Here is a 19,873-nt window from a genome sequence, read left to right as displayed (position 1 = left end):
GTGGCGCTCCGCGCCTTCTATCGAACGGAAGTGGAAAATACCGCCAGAAGTCTCTAATCTTCCTTGAATCAGCAGAAGAAATCAATGTTTACGTTTGAGACTTTCGCCCTTTTGAAACAACAATGTCGATTTCTGCATTCGTATATCATGAGTGCCTAGACCGGCACCGGGAATCGAACCCAGCCACCCTCAGCATGGTCTTGCTTTGTAGCCGCGCGTTTTACCGCACGGCTAAGGAGGGCCCCCTCATTTTTATGTATATACATGTGCAAAGGGTTCTTCGTCCCTTTACAGAACAAAACAGCTGGCGGAAAGGCACATTGAGGAGTTGCGTCGACGAATAATGGTCACAGGTGTAACTCCCAAACTGAGTAAGGACGTGCAGGTTGCCAACCCGAAAAGTATGAATAAATCAGCACCTCCGAAACGGAAGGCAGCAAATAACACGAGCAGAACGTTGTATAGATTGCCGACCCAATAGAAAAGCATGAACAACCCTCCGAAGGATTGGATCGGATTTGGATCGGATTTGGATTGATTTGGATTGGATTTGGATTGGATTTGGATTGGTTGGATTGGTTGGATTGGTTGGATTGGTTTGGATTGGTTTGGATTGGATTTGGTTTGGATTGGTTGGATTGGTTTGGATTGGTTTGGATTGGTTTGGATTGGTTTGGATTGGTTTGGATTGGATTTGGATTGGTTTGGATTGGTTTGGATTGGTTTGGATTGGATTTGGATTGGTTTGGATTGGTTTGGATTGGTTTGGATTGGTTTGGATTGGTTTGGATTGGTTTGGATTGGTTTGGATTGGTTTGGATTGGTTTGGATTGGTTTGGATTGGTTTGGATTGGATTTGGATTGGTTTGGATTGGTTTGGATTGGTTTGGATTGGTTTGGATTGGTTTGGATTGGTTTGGATTGGTTTGGATTGGTTTGGATTGGTTTGGATTGGTTTGGTTGGTTTGGATTGGTTTGGATTGGTTGGTTTGGATTGGATTGGATTGGTTGGATTGGTTTGGATTGGTTTGGATTGGTTTGGATTGGTTTGGATTGGTTTGGATTGGTTTGGATTGGTTTGGATTGGTTTGGATTGGTTTGGATTGGTTTGGATTGGTTTGGATTGGTTTGGATTGGTTTGGATTGGTTTGGATTGGTTTGGATTGGTTTGGATTGATTTGGATTGGATTGGTTTGGATTGGTTTGGATTGGTTTGGATTGGTTTGGATTGGTTTGGATTGGATTTGGATTGATTTGGATTGGTTTGGATTGGTTTGGATTGGTTTGGATTGGTTTGGATTGGTTTGGATTGGTTTGGATTGGTTTGGATTGGTTTGGATTGGTTTGGATTGGTTTGGATTGGTTTGGATTGGTTTGGATTGGTTTGGATTGGTTTGGATTGGTTTGGATTGGTTTGGATTGGTTTGGATTGGTTTGGATTGGTTTGGATTGGTTTGGATTGGTTTGGATTGGTTTGGATTGGTTTGGATTGGTTTGGATTGGTTTGGATTGGTTTGATTGGTTTGGATTGGTTTGGATTGGTTTGGATTGGTTGGATTGGTTTGGATTGGTTTGGATTGGTTTGGATTGGTTTGGATTGGTTTGGTTGGTTTGGATTGGTTTGGATTGGTTTGGATTGGTTTGGATTGGTTTGGATTGGTTTGGATTGGATTTGGATTGGTTTGGTTGGTTTGGATTGGTTTGGATTGGTTTGGATTGGTTTGGATTGGTTTGGATTGGTTTGGATTGGTTTGGATTGGTTTGGATTGGTTTGGATTGGTTTGGATTGGTTTGGATTGGTTTGGATTGGTTTGGATTGGTTTGGATTGGTTTGGATTGGATTGGTTTGGATTGGATTTGGATTGGTTTGGATTGGATTTGGATTGGTTTGGATTGGTTTGGATTGGTTTGGATTGGTTTGGATTGGTTTGGATTGGTTTGGATTGGTTTGGATGGTTTGGATTGGTTTGGATTGGTTTGGATTGGTTTGATTGGTTTGGATTGGTTTGGATTGGTTTGGATTGGTTTGGATTGGTTTGGATTGGTTTGGATTGGTTTGGATTGGTTTGGATTGGTTTGGATTGGTTTGGATTGGTTTGGATTGGTTTGGATTGGTTTGGTTGGTTTGGATTGGTTTGGATTGGTTTGGATTGATTGGTTTGGATTGGTTTGGATTGGTTTGGATTGGTTTGGATTGGTTTGGATTGGTTTGGATTGGATTTGGAGTGGATTTGGATTGAATTTGGATTGGATTTGGATTGAGTTTGGATTGGATTTGGATGGGTTTTGGATTGGATTTGGATTGAATTTGGATTGGATTTGGATTGAATTTGGATTTGGATTGGATGTAGGTTGGATTTGGTTTGAATTTGGATTGGATTGGATTTGGATTGGATTTGTATTTGATATGAATTGGTTTGGTTTTGCATTGGATTTGCCTTGGAGATTTGAAAGTCGAAGAAGGCGAAATAATTCTTGTACTGTAGCTGGATGCTGCGTGGAAGAGTTCCGCGTAAAAACAGTTGGCAGAGGAGGTACTGAGTGATGAGGTGCAAATAAGAGTGTAATGCCCAGTAATGGTGACCCAGAGCAAAGGACTGGAGAAAATCACCGAAGCCAATGGATGGACCTGGTGGATGTATTGAGAGATCAGGATACCGCGATTCAATTGAGGAAAAGTCGAATGTGAACGCAGTTTTCTTGGCGGAGGCCCAGAAGGTGCTAGCTAAAGCCAAGCTGAAGTTATGTTGCCCACCCAAGTAACAAATGAGCTGCCGTTTGGCTTTTACATTAATTTATAATGGTTTTATAAAAGCAATCAACATGTTGTTTCGTTTACTAGGGACATTTAAGAATGTCAAACGTTGAAGTTATTTTCAAAACATTATGAAGTCCAGTGATGAATTCAAAAACTATCTGGATTTAAAAAGAAATTTAAAGCAGCAGTTCTTCCCTTTACAAAGCTGTTTCTCAAATCAATCATAAACTCAGCGAGCGTTTATTTATTATTGACTTCACAAAATAGTCGATAAACATGTTTGCTCGCTACAAAAGTCGAAAAAAGGCTTTTCAGTTTGAGATGTAACCATAGAGTATTCATTGTTACTCTTCGGAATAAATAAATGTATTATTAAATTACTGTGAAAATTGTTTGTATTCTGAAAGATGGATCCGTTCAAAAACAAGCTGAAGAAAATTAAAACAAGTGGATCGTTCAAACGTAAAATTAGAGAAAACTTTTTAACCATTTGCAACAACAATTGTACAATATCGCGTAATTCGAAGTTGCGTATCAAACATCTAGATCCGTCGATAAATACCGACATCACTGATACCGTCCGGCAGATAACAGAACCTCCAAAAACCAATGAACCATTTGAAATAGCCGAGGACACTATTAGATTGCATGAGCTGACTGAACCAAAGAACCATGATACTTCTAATTACCAGCATGTTCAACACCAATATTCTGGAGGTGAAGAATATCATTCAGATGATTCGGAGAACGAGGAAGATGACATTACCAACAACGAAATGGTGAATAACATTCGTTTACTGAAGGCTCTTCGAAGTTGGGCGGTAACTTACAATGTTAAACAAAACGCACTGAAAGAGCTGTTGTGCATTTTAAACACTCGTCTTCCTAATGTGCTTCCAAGAGATCCTCGCACTCTTGTACAAACTCCACAGAGTGTAACGATTCAAACTAGAGCAAACGGTCAATACTGGCATCATGGTCTCAAATCTTGCATTGAGAGGGTCTGCTCGGAAGTTTCAGTGCCATTGAATTTATCATTGAAAATTAATATAGATGGATTGCCAATTTACAGAAGTGCTAAAGATGAATTCTGGCCAATTTTGTTCAGCATTCATGAGATGCCTCAGATAAAACCAATGATAATTGGCATTTACTCTGGTAAACACAAGCCGGCTGATGTTGTACAATTTTTGACACCTTTTGTTGATGAGATGGAAGATGTGTATATGAATGGAATTATCATTAATGGTTACAAAATTTCGGTTTCCATTAGATGTTTTATATGTGACTCTCCTGCTCGAGCATTTGTAAAAGGTATTTAAACTTTACATTATTTCATTATGTTTTAAACGTAAATCTTATAACAATTTTATTATAAATATTCACAGGAGTCGCCAATTTTAATGCACAGAATGGCTGCCAAAAGTGCACAGTGGCGGGTGAATACTCGTACGTCTCACACTGTAACTATTACCCGCAAATCCAATCGAACTTGCGCACCGACCGTGGATTCCGCGATAAGTTTTACGGATCACATCATAAAACCGATTCACCTCTATTAAGGCTGCCCATGGATATGATAGATGATTTTCCGGTTGCAGATTCCCTTCATCTCATTGACTTGGGCATTATGAAACGACATCTAATAGGGTGGCGAGATGGAAACATGGGAAATTACAGGACAAAGTGGTCTGCTAAAACCACAGCAGAAGTGTCACAAAGGTTAAAACAAATGAAAATGCCCGCCGAAATTCATAGATCTGTTCGAGGTCTCGATTGCCTAGCGCATTGGAAGGGGACAGAATATCGCACTTTTTTTTACTATATTTCAATAGTTGTGTTGAAACCTGTGCTACCGTCAGACATTTATGAGCACTTCTTGGTACTTTATTGCGCTGTTACTATTTGTTCGTCAAAGTCTATGATCAATTACTCGATTTGGCAAATGAATTGATACAGCATTATTTGGAATTATTCAAGAATATTTACGGTGAAGATTACATCACCAGCAATGTGCATAATTTGAACCATTTAGTAAATGATGTTAAGAAGTTTGGGGTACTGTCCGACTTTAGTGCATATCCGTTCGAAAGCAAACTCTGTCAAATCAAGAAGCTCCTGCGAACTGGAAACAAACCCTTGTCACAGGTTGCCAAACGACTATTAGAAATAGATGAAATAACATGTAATGAATATACCAGCACTTGCATAGCTGATTCATGTCCAAAATTAACGAAAGAGATATTACGAGAAAATCTATCAACCAGTTCAGCTCAATACGCAAGAGTTGAAATGAACGAATATTCATTAAGTAACGATAGAGCGAACAAATGGTTTTTAACTAAGTCAGGAAACATTGTTGCGATGAGTCATGCGGAACAAAAAAAATTGTTCTATTGACATTTATGGTTCACATTTGAAACAAATTGGTACGTTCTTCAGAAAGCCATTTTTATCTACCAGACTTAACATCTACAGTTCAAATTGTAAAGAAAGTTCACCGCAATACTACAAAACTGATGATATAAAGTGTAAAATGGTAGCTATACCTATTAATCATTCCGGAGAAACCGTTTTCATTCCGTTACTGCATACTCTATAGAAAATGTCATCATCTACATTTATTTTTGTATCATACGTCGGTGATCAACTCATGTGAAATAAACTGAATTATTCGAAAAAAACAACCATGTCAAAACCAAAATTAGAGACATATCTTTTGGCATCAATAAGAAACGCAGTAGCAACGCAGCCAGGGCCGGATTTATGGGGGGGCCGGGGGGGCCATGGCCCCGGGCCCCCACAATTATTATGTACCAAAACCAACCTTTTATGTACATTTTGGGGCCCCACAAACTGTCGGCCCCCTTCCGGCTAAATCCGGTCCTGAACGCAGCTATGTATGCAACTCCATATAATTTTGAAATAGCAACAAGTTTAATGTTAAATGCGCTCTTCCATAAAATTTCTCATCATACTGTTATCGCTTATCAGCAATATCCTTAACACTTACCAATCTGTAATATCCAAGAATTCGCGCAGATTTTTTCTACACACCCACCGTTCAGCTGGATTTCAGCAAAATACAACAGCCACTTTTTTCCAAAAACTATTTCTTTTTACACAAAATATAACTTTTAAGATGCTATCGTAGAATGTTTAAGAAAAAACTGTCGAAAATAATACAAAATAAACAACAAACGAAAGATTATTTCGATGTGGGTAAAGGTATGAGCAAATGTGCTCTAAGCTTGTATTAGTTGCCAAAATAATATAAACATTGTCACCCACAGCGGGTGGACCAGGGTGGATCGAGTGAAACGTCAAGTCTGTTAAAAAATGTTCAGAGCATTCCAAATACAATACTTTTGGGTTCGTTCCGACCTTATTGAAGCAAATCGGGATTATTGCAATGAGAATACATGGTATTATATGTGCAGCTCAAAACCGAATTTTTCAACTCGCGAAAATCAATTTTTCTCCGATTAGTCGCAAATTTCATTAGTGCGCACCTGGTGCGCTGTATAGCGCATCTAGTTGCGAACAATGTGCACTAGTTGCGAAATGATGCGCTATAAATTGAACGCGAATAAAATTGGTTTTCGACAGAGTGTATGTAATTAAGAGTGGCGACATGTGCCGCATTTGACAGGTCTCCTGCTCGTTTGGAACACGATTTTGTATGGGAATGACAGATGAATTCTGTTCCAATTCTGACAGTGTCGCCACTCTTATTTACATACACTCTGGTTTTCGAGAGTTCGAAATTCGATTTCCAACTGGAACTATAATACCAGATGATGGAGAAGACCTTCTGCAAGCATATAGGGCACTGCACGGAAACATCTTTTTCTCTTTCGTTCCTCATAAATTTTACAGTTTACTGGCCTCGTTGTTTTCTTTGCAGCGAAAAAGAGACAAAGCAGCCCTTGCTCCATTAGGCAGTGGATGGGAGCGATGTGCTTCAGTAAAGGTGATGACACCCATCCCGATGTAAATGTGAACAAATATGAAGTAAATGTGAACAAAACAAATGTTACCGTACATAATTGCACAGCTTCTTATGGGAGTTCGTTCGAATGTAATTATGCAATTTGTTTCGCAATTGCGCTCGTCGAAAATTTTCACGAACACAAACGCTACGGTTGTGGTTGAAAATAACAAAATATTCCTATTTGATTTTGCTGTGACGTAGCTTGTGTTGGAAATCAATCTCAATGCATGTATTATTTGGATGGCTAACAACACAAACATACTTTATGTTGTTCCATCCATTTATCAGCAGATACCGATGCATTGGTATAAACATTGGACTAAGCATTCTAGTTTAAGTTTGGAGCTGGGTTTGGAGTCATTAGTTTTATTAACTTTTGTGAAGTGAATGTATATATATATATAATATACTGTTGGTAAACTATTTATTGGTGAGTCAAGGATATACAACTTTAGTTATTATCTAGTGAAAGTGTTCTATACCATGTTTGTAAATGTGCTGCCATAAAACTTGTTATATATATAGTTTGAAATATGTATTTATTATGTTTCAAATACTCATTGGCAATAAAAAAAAGTTATACGCAGTACAGCATAGTGTTAAAAAGATAATTACTTAAAATTAAAAAAAAACTTGTGTTCAATAACAACATACATTTCCACTAAACCTGCTGTGTTTGTTCCAGCAAATTTTGAACGGTGGTTTGCTCGGATCCTTTTTCGAAGTCTTCTTTCTCCAAACTTATTCCATCTGTGGCCTCTACTTTCCGTGACTTATACTTGAGGTTGCAAGGACGGTTTTTATGCTTTGATGAAGATTTTGCGAGTAGTCTTGCCTTGCTGTTTTTCATTACACGTTTGAAAAACTCATCACATTTCATCTCCGTGAAATCCTTGTCAGCCATGCGAATGAGTTTTAAGAACAGCGAACGAAAATGTACGTAAAACTTCAAGGGAATCTTCCCAGTAGCTTCAGATTGTGCAGTCTGCAGCGTGCTTATTGGACTGTTCTCGTCAGTAACTTTGGTGTTTCCTGTCCACGAGCATGAATGCATGAATTCTCGCGTAATAAAGTAATCGATGAGTTTATAGCAGCTGTCCATACCTGATGCCTTCCCGTCAGTTCCACAGATGAATCCCATGTTGACTACGTACTTATCAATCGTATTGGCTTCTTTCAGACTCTCTTCCAGATCAATAAGTTCGGCCAGAGAGTTCACAGGTTTCAGCAGTATCTTCGCAGGATCTTTAGACTGATGGTTGCCAAACATATTATTCTCCATTAAATAATCGACACCAGTCTGAAGTTTTGCAAGCGCCTGCATCAGTTTGATTTGATTGTTCACAATTATTTGCTGGTTCTCCATAATCGTTTGCTGATTAGCCTTGAGGTCAAGATTAACGTCCTGCTGACTTGTCACCTGAACTGATCCCTGCGAAAACACCGTGCCAGATGACCCAGGTTCACATTCGGTTGTTCCAGGAGCAAACAGCATGATAGTTTCTGTTGACATAGTACAATTCTGGAATGCATAAAAGAACAGGTTACGGGATATAAGGGGTTCGTTTGTTAAGTACGTTCCGCTTCAAAAGAAGCCGCCTGCAGAGGAGTATGGTGTATATTCATACAGGTTAGGCACAAAAAGTGTGAACAAGTGGGAAGGGTAAGCTATTTTTGCGTGACGTACTTTTTGGATCCTTTCTACAAGAGCCTCAATAATTATTTTTAAGGCAATGAACAATTTCGTCAATTTACTAATTCATTCATACCTGGTTCGGAACCTCTTCGTTAACAAGTTCAGCTTCGGTGTTGACCTCCTGACCAGGAACTAAAAAAAGGCTATTGAAGTCTTTTACCGTGTTTTTTCCGCTTTGATTTGTTCCGAGGCAGCTTTTCTTGGAAGGCGGCGCAATGGAAGATTCGTCCGCTTCCGTATCAGATACAGCTTCCATACGTTCCAACTCCCTTTCAGCTTCGGCACGAGTTTTGAATTCTCTTTTTCTTACGCAGTCCATTCGTTCCCATTTCGGCGATGGCACAGAAAATTCATCGGCTGACAGTTTAGCAACCACATTCTTTTTTGGCCAATGTAGAGTACCTTTTTCCTCCCATCCTGACGGAACCACTGTTAGGCAGGTTTCACCTCGCTCGATCGTTTGCACTATTTTGTAAGGCATCTCGTTTTTCGGTTTTAAATATAGGAACTGACTTCAGCTAACTGCTTCAATTATTTTGCTTAAACTGTCAACTTCGTCATCATATAAGGCGAAAAATAACAAAAGAGGAATGAAAACAGCAATTTGGTTGGTATAAAAACAATCTGGCATGCACATTATCTGCATAAATGTCATTTGGAAATGTTTCGCTTTTATAGTGAATTTTGACAAGGCCAACTTTTTTTACGATAATGGATCTGGGAATTATTTTGTTAATTCATCCGCCATGATACTATCTGACTTTAGGCGAATTTATTCAGAAACAGAACTATGGTATTTACACCAAAATAAAACATTATTTTTAAAGAACAGCAGTATGTCTTTATGCATATATGAAATTATAATGATAAACCGAATATTACCTGTTCTAGTGTCCATGATAATTTTATTCTGGAAAATGATAATTTGCAATAATATTGATATTAGAAAGCGCATTTGTTTTTTCGAATTTCCTTTAGCACATTTCACAATAAATTTCATTCCGCACTTAAAATTTCAACTATACACGAAGATTTTTTGGCAATCACAAAAAGAATTTATTTTAAATTTTGATGATGGAGACATATGACTCTTGTTTTTTTCTGTTAATTTTATTTGGTCAAATGAATTCGTCTAATCTGAATGAAATTTATCAAATCCAACTACATTATGAGAGATGCTGTTTTTAAATATTTTAGCAGGTATCTAGGGAAGGTAGCCCAAAACTGGTTTTTAAAAATTCTCAACGCATTTTTAATACAGTTTATAATGGTTTTCAAAAGGTTTTCAGCGTGTTAATCGAATCATGTTCGTTTGACAATTTAGTCATGAAACGGCTCGTCAATAAACCTTTCAGAACCTCTACCAGAGTGGGCCAACTAGACAAAATCTGGTCTCCATAAGGTTTTGGTGGATGCAACCAAGGTAAAAGTGCATTTACCATGGTTTTATAGATATCGGTTTATAACGCTCTTGTAGTAATTCATAAAACTTAGAATGTTACTTGGGCAGTGAGCACAAACAAAATACCTCAGACCTGTTTCAGGAGTTTCGGCGACGGTCATAAATCTTATTACTGTAGGTGTAGAGGCCCTAACTGAATAACTTACTTCAGTGCAGGAAGTGGGGAGGTGAGGATCAACAAGTTCCCACCAATGTGCTTGATCTGTGCTCCCAGCGTTAACAACATGCACCCCTCTGGTTGATAGACGGATTCGGTCGCGTAAATAGCTCAGTTGAACCTAAACCACTGGATTTGTTATGCTGTTCGAACTGTTCCGCTGGAAAGCTGGATGGTTGATAAGTCCAGAACTATGTCAATCTGGACGAGCGAGAAATAATATTACCTGCTATTTTCCACACAAAAAATGGAAAGAACAGTTAAGTGTTGTATTAGATGTCCTAACAGTGAAACTGACTAACTGACTGACTAACTGACTAACTCACTAACGCCAGTGATTACATCTTACCAGAGTTACTAGCGAGGTTGAGGGTATTTCTACTGAACGATGATCAATCAGCAACGTTCAAAGGATAAAGTAATTAAATATCCCACCCGAAGAAATTCACACATGTGACGATTGGGTAAATCAAGCATCCGAAAGATATTCAATTTGCAAAAAAGAGGCAAGTGAAGAAGAGGATGAATTAGACATACTTAGTGTATGAAAAGTTCAGCAAACAATTCGAAACAACTGTTCTCAAGAACTCAAATACTTTTTGGTCTAGAAGTGGATAGAAACAGTAGCGGCTATTATAGTGTGAGTTTGAGAGGCTATATATACAACAAACGGCTTAACGTTTTGGCCTTGGTGACATCAGCTAGAACGCCGAGGGATGAGCAATACGCGCATGGTAGTTCAGAAGATGCTACTGCCCAACACTGTCGAATACCGCAGTCTGGTGGGAGCTCTTCTTTATATAGCAGTCAACGCTCGTCCTGACATCGCTGCAGCAGTTTCAGTACTAAGTCGCCGAGTAAATCAACCTTCGCAACGCAAGCGGATTGGGCGGCTGCCAAAATGGTAGTGAACTATCTTCGCGGAACGATTGATAGAAGAATCGAATTCTCCGGATCATCTCTGGATTTAATAGGCTTCGTTGACGCCGACTGGGCCGGCGATCGTACGACATGGAAATCAACTTCTGGCTATGTTTTCCTGATTAGCGGTGCAGCAATATCGTGGAAGAGTCAACAACAAACCGTTGGGAGATATAATCATCCCTCTTTTATTACCAACAAACCCGCAACACTGTTTTCCGTTTAACGACAAAACGCGCTTGCCTCTCTCCAGCAATATTGTTCAAAGAGTTCAAAACTAATCGTCAATAAATGCAAAAGTTGTTACTTAGCGTATCCGGTTTTATTTCGCTTATTCCGATAGTATCCGATGCACCAGCTTGTTTCATTACCATCAGAAACACGCTCTCTTGCTGCTCTTGATGGCCTTGCTAAAGGAGCACTTCACGGCTGTCCGCTCTTTTATCCTCGGAGCGGGCACGTTGCATTCCTTCGTCTAGCCTTGAGGTAGGTTGTGTTAAGATTAACCTAATCACTATGCCTAATCACAACACGGACGTGTTGGTGTTTTACTCTGCTGCTCATTTCCTTTTAACAGGTTGATCGAAGGGCCGCAATCTCGGCACTCCACCAGTGTACTAGGCGTCTGTCATTTGATAGGACAGTGATAGCGCGTGATAGGACAGCTACCAACGCATCCCCGCTTAGACCTTCAGTGTTGGCTTCCAGTCCCAAGGCCACGGTGAAAACTTCACTGTCGAAGTGGTCCTCCACCCACGGACCTGACAGGGATCCCCGGACCTCAGATGTTGCACGCCATAGCTGATCTTAAAGCGAATTGCTAGATGATCACTATGGGTATAACCAGCTTAAGTCCCGTAGTCTGAAAACAAAGACAAAATCCGCGTTGTATACTACTCAGATTCTTCCTGTGGCTTCATACGGCTATGAAACATGGATGTTAAAAGAGGCGGATCGGAGAGCTTTCGGAGTATTTGAGCGAAAGGTACTGCGGACAATACTCGGCGGTAAACAGGAGAACGGTATCTGGCGGCGCCGCATGAATCATGAATTTTACCAGGTGTATAAAGGGCTGGATATTATTAAGCTTATTCAACACGACAGACTACGGTGGGCTGGTCACGTTGTTCGTATGCCGGAAGAACGTCAAGCGAAGATAATATTTGGTAGAGAACTCGGAAGAGGCGGCACGCTTCGTGGAAGGCGGCGTACACGATGGCTTTTTTTAGTTGAAGAGGACCTGAGGGCGCTCAATGTTCAGGGCGACTGGAAGCAATTGGCACAGGATCGAGTCCAGTGGAGAAGGATACTCCATTCGGCGTAGGTTCATCGAAGAGCTGTAGCCCATCAAGTATCAAGTATCACTACTTTTGAACTTCTCCGCACCGTCTTCGCAACCTCTTCAGTTTTCACCGTGACACTCACGCTCACAAATTTTCTTCTGAGCACAGGACCCTAATTTTCACTTGAGAGGTCGAAGGGGGGTATCAGCGGGTTCACTATATTACCAGCCACACAATTATTTTGTTCCTTAGGCGATGGACCTTTTCTTCGCATAGGGTCGGTCTAATGCGCTGTCACTACCCGTCGTACTTATGGAACCGTCTATCGCCCTGCGGGCATTGAGCGACCGATCGTTTTAGCGGGAAAGTCTCTAGTAGGAACTATGCAGTTTAACTCTTGGCCTGTATCACGTCATCCGCGTTTGTGACCTCGTCCAGTTGCTTGCACTGGAGGGTCACTCCCACCCCCAACGACCTCACCTCGGTGCCATTACCCAAGAACTATTGGGTCAGCTGCTATAGTCCGTCCCGCTAGCTTGCGCACCGTGTTTCAATTCACCTGTCTTGGTGCCTCTGACGCTTCGCACGTCCTGACCCAGCGCCGAAAGCTTTTCATCCGCCCGCATCAATTTAAAGACTTCGGTGTACTTATCTTTGTCAGTTTCACCAACAACCTGAGCAGCACAAGTCAGACAAAATGGTTGCAGCAACTTAAATGTGACTGAATCTGGTTACATATAAGTTACAGTAACCCATGTGGAACATGTGTGTTGCTAGGGTAAGGCCTCCTATCTTTCCTTTGCTTTCGATCGAGATGCGGTCGACTTCCTCTTTGCCCTACTGACTAGCTGCCACGGATTTTCGGTTCCTTGTGCCGATGGCACTGGCCGGCTAGTACCCTGTTGTGACCCGGCGACTTGCGTCTTGTTGATACCTTTCGCCTTATTGGACCGAGAAGTCGCCTTCTCGGGTCGACGCCCTTCGTGCTCCTTGGCACCCCGAACTGCTCCGTCCAGACAAGCATCGGTTTGGGCACTTTTGTCGGCCTTTTCTTCTCCCACCACCCGCCTGATAAACGCGCCCTGTTCTTGTCTTGCGACTCGAACAGTGGCGGAGCATCCGAAGGTTCTGTTTCAGTTCCTTACTGATATTATCGAGTTGGTCGGCGAACACCCGCATTCCGGGTAGTAGCATGCCGAGCGTGCTGATAGGGCTATACCCCATCACTGCTGGGGTGACTCTGGTGCTGCTAGTTGCAGCCTTCGTCACTCCGTTTCCGCCTCGCTAAACCCCCTTTGACAAAGGAGTTTACCACATCCATAGCTAACGCATAGTCAAAAGAAGAATCAATTTTTGAATCACTTATTGTTTTGTCCCCCTTGTGGCTGCCATCGAATCCTACTGGAGTAGACGCTTTTATATGATCCCATGACTACATTACTAAAAATCCACACATATTTATTGGCAAAAATCAATAGATTTAACTTATGATGTATAATATATAAACTTATGATATTATCAGCGCACACATAACCATTCTCCATGCAAAACTGCTAATAAAATATATGTCCAAATAAGCTTTATGTGTGGTCTCGAATTAGCAATTATTTAATTTATGTGTGGTTCTATATCGATTATATTAGGGTGGAGCTATTGCAAAAATGTATAACGGCGACACATATATCTTATATAGATATTTTTGGCAGTGTATCGTTCTCAAACCCGTATCTCCGGCCGAAATAAGACTATTTGAAAAGCGTGAAGATCCACAACAAAGAAAAACCCTGATTAATCCACCTACAGTGAGATTTTGACCCTTCCTTAGTCATAAGGAATTTTTTTCCAGACTCCAGTATTTAAATCGAGATAAAACTACTCAGCTTCCCACGGCGATTTACCGTGAAAGTGCAAAATAATTGCCTACCCAAAGGCGGATGTCATGGGTTGATTGACAACTCAACGAATGATAACGTACTGTACTTCATGCTGCCTATCTATAAGGCGCTCGTCAGATTGAATAACTATTGTAAGATGGTTAGTAACTATCGTGACGCTGGTTGCATATATTGTACTCGTAATTTCCAGAGACCTCGATATTAATTAATCCAGAACTTACTAAATCAGTCATTGATCTGAGCGAAACTCAATAGCGTTCAATAATAACATATATTTCGCCTTATGGATGCCTAATTTGGTAAAACTAAACTTGTTCAATACCTTAAAAATGAGCGAGATTTTTATGGTAGTAAATTTCAGAATTTGCACACATACGCACACATACATGCATACAAGTAATCTATTAGTGTCTCAAAACATGCTCACATTTGCTATCTAGCTTCCACTGAAGAAATTTTTGAAATCGCTTTAAATTTTTACGTTTTTGCTTTTCTGAGAAGATTTTTTTGTACATGCTTCTATATGTTCCTCATTTAAAATCATTTGTTTCTTTGAAACAAATAAGAAAAAAGCATAATTCCATGTCATATCATTTGTTATAATTATATTTTCAATATCAAAGTGAATTTGCTTGAAATACCATACATTTTATTTAATAAATCACGAGATTTCTTGATAGATTAATACGTAACACACCTGCGTAATGCATACAAAGTGGAATTATAGACACTTCCGAAGGAAGGGTCAAAAGGACAGAAATCAAGTTCCCTTTTAGCAGACCTTACACGAGGCATATATTGACAATACTTTTTCGTCAAACTTTTCATCAAACTTTTCTTCAATATTTTCACTGATTTGCCGGCATGGCCGTAGCTGAAGAAAACTCAATTTTTTCTTGAACTAATATGAATCAAATAGCGGTATAACGCACAAAACACGCACCCACTCAACCGTCATCGACTCCTGTGGGCAAACTGCGGGGGAGATGAGGGAAATATTGAAAAGAATATCAAACTTCAAGCTCTATCTGGTAAAAGGGCGAATATCGCAAGAGAGGATTCTCTTCATCGACTTCCCCTCTTTTAAATAAAAGTGACAGGCAGTGGATTTCTTCGCGGTTAATCACATCAGAATGCAAGTTTTCATTGTTTTCTTTCATTCGGAGGGGAAAAATCGCAACGAAATCATCTGCTTGTCACTTTAATTTAAAAGAGGGTAATAAGTCCGGTAAAACCACTACCGAAATGTACCGAGACTTGGGGGTATTCGCGGGAGCTAATAAAAATACGATGTGTTGTGTTCGAGTGATCGATTGGAAAGAACCTGTCGGTTCGTTTATTGATTAACGAGAACTCAGACAGTGTTGCGCGCAGCGCAGACCTGTCAATTCACTTACACGCTAAAGTGTAAGAGCCCCGCACATAGGATACGTTTGCGTTGCGTTTGACATATTTCCCATGGGAAAACTGTCAAACGCAACGCAAACGTATGCTATGTGCGGGCTCTAAGTATCGAACTGTACGTTACAGGATACATCAGCTCTTCCTTCTTTAAAAGAAAGAACTTTCGAATGAACAATTATTCATCATAAAAAAACATATTCACTTCTTATTCTAGTTCTCTTAGACCGCCAAGGTAGGCCACAAAGCACTACCGGCTCTGATGGAAGTTTTCTTTTCTTACTGCTATTTCTATTTAAATGGATCACTTTCGATAGCGCTGGGGTCTGTCTCGCGCTCAGATCTGGTAACTGCCAGATAGTGTCGCCACCTACGGATGCCATCGTGGATTCTGCGATAGTCAGTAGCGGCCGACCAGCCACAGAAGTGTCGTCGTCAGTCAGTAGCGGCCGACCAGTCTCGACCACACGCATCGATCGCCTTGGCATGCCGCGTCCATCATTAGCGAGTCGTAGTTGAGTGAGATGGACGGTGGTTGTCGCTTCGCTTTCAATCATGATCTGTAATGAGTTATTAGAGACATGTTTACAGAAAAATGCTTTACTCAGCTTTTTGCGTACATGCTGCACGTTATGCCTCTTAAAGTTAATCAAACAGACTAACATACATTTATGATAATATGATTTTTCTGAAGGAAAACTGTCCTCCAATGTCAAGTTATAAGGAAACAAACATGAATTTGTTAGGTCTTGAAAGCTCAACTTGTATCTTTTGCATAGAAGACCATTGTCAAGCAACATAACGCCTGGCATTCCAAAACTAGCAATAAGTTTAGTAAACTTTGCAAAAATCACTAACCAGTTTACCATCAACCACTTTACCTCCACCCTTTTGGAGAATTTATTCACTGCCAAAAGTTTTGTAGCAGGTTTACGTTTTAAAATTTTAATAATAATGTGTTGTTTTGGATTTATTGCCACACTTGCATAGACGTCACAAGCAACAATAAAATTTGTGTTTATTCCAACAAAGTGCATCGCGTGTTTCACTGTTCGTTTTATTCCAAAAACATCAACTTTGCTGCCATATAAAAGTTTTAAATTTTTTTGAATTGTCTGCGGTATATTCACTTTGTCATGGAACAAAGAACACACGTCAAAAAATCTTAAAATTTGTCGATTCGCCAAAATTCTATCTTCATAAGTTCTCCCAAGCCAATCAGAATAAATCATTTCTTGCATAATATTATTTTTGTTTACCCTGGCATTGACCAAAGATTTATCAGGAAAATTCTTTATTTCACTATTCCAATATTCATTATATTCTGTGGGAGCTGACATATTAGAAGCCATTCGCGAAAAAAGGTTCGCAAAATTCATCACCAACGAAAGAGTATACTGAATTTTGGAATCAAACACCGACAATTTAAAAATGTTCTCCCTCCAACTGTAGGGAATGTCACAATCTTTTTTAGTAATTGTAAAATCATCTCCTTCACTATCAGCATTACACACAGCTTTACTCAAATAATTGACAAATACATCAACAATTTTAATTTGATCAACTGCAATTAGTGCTTCATTTTGTTTTTCCAAAATTTTGTAATAGTTGTTAAATGGCATTGAATTGCCAAAAACATTTCTCCAGTTGGAGAAAAAATCATCCAGCCATGTTTTATCCAGCAAAGGAATAAACTGGTCATCACAAAAAGGCACTAATAAATTTGAATTCTTTTGTCCCCCATCCAATTCAACTGCAACCTCAATTTCACCAGATTTGTTTTGTGTGGAATCATTTATCACAGTCAGTTGATTAGACATTCTACATAAGGGAAGGTTGAGTTTTGAGTTGAACAAATTTGTTCCCATTACTGTTACCGGAGAACCACTATCAATCCGCATTCGAATGACATTACGTTCAACAGATACATCCAATAAACATGAATTACTGGAATAATCAATGGAAGAAATACGCATACACTCCAATTCAAGGTCATTTTCCTTATTGTTATCCGAGCCACAATCCATTGTCTTCAAACTATCCAGTTGGTGGGACAAGCTATCCGGAATCACACCAGTTTTTCGGATGTCGACATGTTTGACTTCATCGCTCTTCTCTCGCTTAATGTTGAAGCACCTTCTTCGCACGTGTCCTCGCTGTCCGCAGTAATCACAGATACGCTGGTCTACCATCCGTTGGTTTCCATCAATTTTCCTTCGGCTATGAGATGTACTAGCAGACTCATCACGGTACCTAAACTGTTGGAAGTCAAGTTGCGAGTTATGTTTATAATCCTTATTATCCAGATAACAAAATGGATGCTTGGTATTTATTGAAGCCACAGAGTCAACATTATTGTTAGACAACATTTTTGTATGATAAGTCGCCATTTCCCAAGAAGCGATAATCCTTTCAGCCTGTTCTAATGTTAGGTTATTTTCAGTCAAAAGGCGATGTTTAAGTGAGCCATCTTGTAGACCAACAAGAATGCGATCCAATATGAGGTAATCCTTTTGATCACCGAACTCACAATTTTCCGCAAGAACTTTCAACGAAAATATGTAATCACCGGCTGATTCGCCAGGTTGTTGCACCATTCTACTGAAATTATATCTGTGGAGTAAGACTGAATCATTATTGTCAAGTCTCTCCTTAAGCTTTTGAACTACTACTTCATAGGAAAGTTCTTCCAACAATTCATCTGTAGGAAAGAGTTTGTCTGCCATATTGAACAAAAAATCGCCTCCCAAAAGTAACATCTGGTATTTTTTCTCATTTTCTTTCACCTTATTCACTCGGAAATGGCATGATAAACGTTTAATCCAAGAAGCAAATGATTGACCCTTACGGTAGGGCTCAATATTGGGAGCTACCATGTAAGACATATTTGTCAACATTTTAGCAAAAACTAAAAAAACAATACAAGTTCACTCAAAGTCGTAATACAACAAAAAATTGCAATAAGTGAAATGCTTCAATACATTCAATACGTTCACTGACAAATAATCAGGATAAATAATATATTGTTTTCCTATTGTGTTCTTTTTCTTTTGTTCTAGTAAATAAAGCCAAAAAGCATCATTGTTCACCGCGCTTCGAATTGATAAAAATTAACGCGCTAAATCACCAATTTAGTTTTAATTAATTACACAGCTTTTCTTAGAATAAGCGAAAAATAAAATCACCAAAAAGAATATTTACCAAGTTGTTACATTCAATACGCCACTTCTCTTGCGCAAATTTATTATGTTTTAATTACCTTTGATTAAGCGCCTATTCTTTGGCAATAGCGAAAAGTAAAATCACCAATTAATCAAAACAAGTCATAAAAGAAAATCGATTATCAATATTTCACGGAATCACCTTTCTCAATTAATTCTAATTACTATAATTTTGGCATAAACCAAAAAGTTTTCACTCACCCTTTTGATCCGCTACTTTTACCTGTTGCCACGAACAAACATCAAACCTCCCGGGCGGGGTGAAACAAAAGCCGCAGCAACAAAGGTTTGGCTGCTGTTCAATTTCTCCTGCTGTCCGTAGTGTGCCCGATAAATCGATCAATCGAGAAGTGGACCCTTAATTAATCAGATTTTCGCGGCACAATTCTTCCGCCGTGCAGAACGATGAACTTCTGTTTTGAATAAAAAGAAACACTCTTAATAATTTAGAATATAATTGTAGCACTTTACACCACTTTCTAAAGAAAAAAACCGTAGTAAGTTTTAATAATTTGGTTCTATTGTTGCGGGAAAAACCACGCCAAAAACCCAAATGGCGGTTCGGTTAGCAATTAAATATGCTTTTTTCACTATACCGAAACGACACCAATTAATTAGCACTTTGATTTCACTATATCTATTGAGCGAGCGGCGAAACAGTCCGCTCGTCGTTGATAGCGATGGTGCCTCCGACGGTGATTGGAGCAAAAACGGAGAAGTTTCACTGTCCGTATAATGCTGCCGCACCGAACACAATTTTTTTCCTCGTCGCCACTAATAAGTCCGGTAAAACCACTACCGAAATGTACCGAGACTTGGGGGTATTCGCGGGAGCTAATAAAAATACGATGTGTTCAGGTCGAGTGATCGATTAGAAAGAACCTGTCGGTTCGTTTATTGATTAACGAGAACTCAGACAGTGTTGCGCGCAGCGCAGACCTGTCAATTCACTTACACGCTAAAGTGTAAGTATCGAACTGTACGTTACAGGATACATCAGAGGGGAAGTCGGCGAAGAGAATTCTCTCTTGCGACATTCGCCCTTATTCCAGATAGAGCTTGACTTTTCTGATTTCCCTCAATAT

At 39.6% G+C, this 19,873-nt stretch overlaps 1 protein-coding gene across 1 annotated transcript; it reads right to left on the bottom strand.

Annotated features, from left to right (window-relative positions):
* Positions 1-7,413: 7,413 nt before the first annotated feature.
* On the bottom strand, positions 7,414-8,929 carry LOC134206335 (uncharacterized). The gene is made up of 2 exons (XM_062682033.1): positions 8,522-8,929; positions 7,414-8,274 (listed from the first exon to the last, which is right to left on the bottom strand). The coding sequence occupies exons 1-2, from the start codon at positions 8,927-8,929 to the stop codon at positions 7,414-7,416; spliced, it is 1,269 nt and encodes a 422-aa protein (XP_062538017.1).
* Between the last annotated feature and the right edge of the window lie 10,944 nt (positions 8,930-19,873).

This window comes from Armigeres subalbatus, chromosome 1 (genome assembly GCF_024139115.2).
Source record: "Armigeres subalbatus isolate Guangzhou_Male chromosome 1, GZ_Asu_2, whole genome shotgun sequence".
NCBI classification, from domain to species: domain Eukaryota; kingdom Metazoa; phylum Arthropoda; class Insecta; order Diptera; family Culicidae; genus Armigeres; species Armigeres subalbatus.
The sequence above is the reverse complement of the archived record's forward strand: the minus strand, read 5'-3'. Positions and strand labels throughout refer to the sequence as shown.

Coding starts and splice junctions, on each gene's coding strand:
- LOC134206335 (XM_062682033.1), bottom strand. CDS start 8,929: ATGCCTTACAAAATAGTGCAAACGATCGAGCGAGGTGAAACCTGCCTA. Junction 8,275..8,521: donor ACGAAGAGGTTCCGAACCAG/GTATGAATGAAT, acceptor TATGCATTCCAG/AATTGTACTATGTCAACAGA.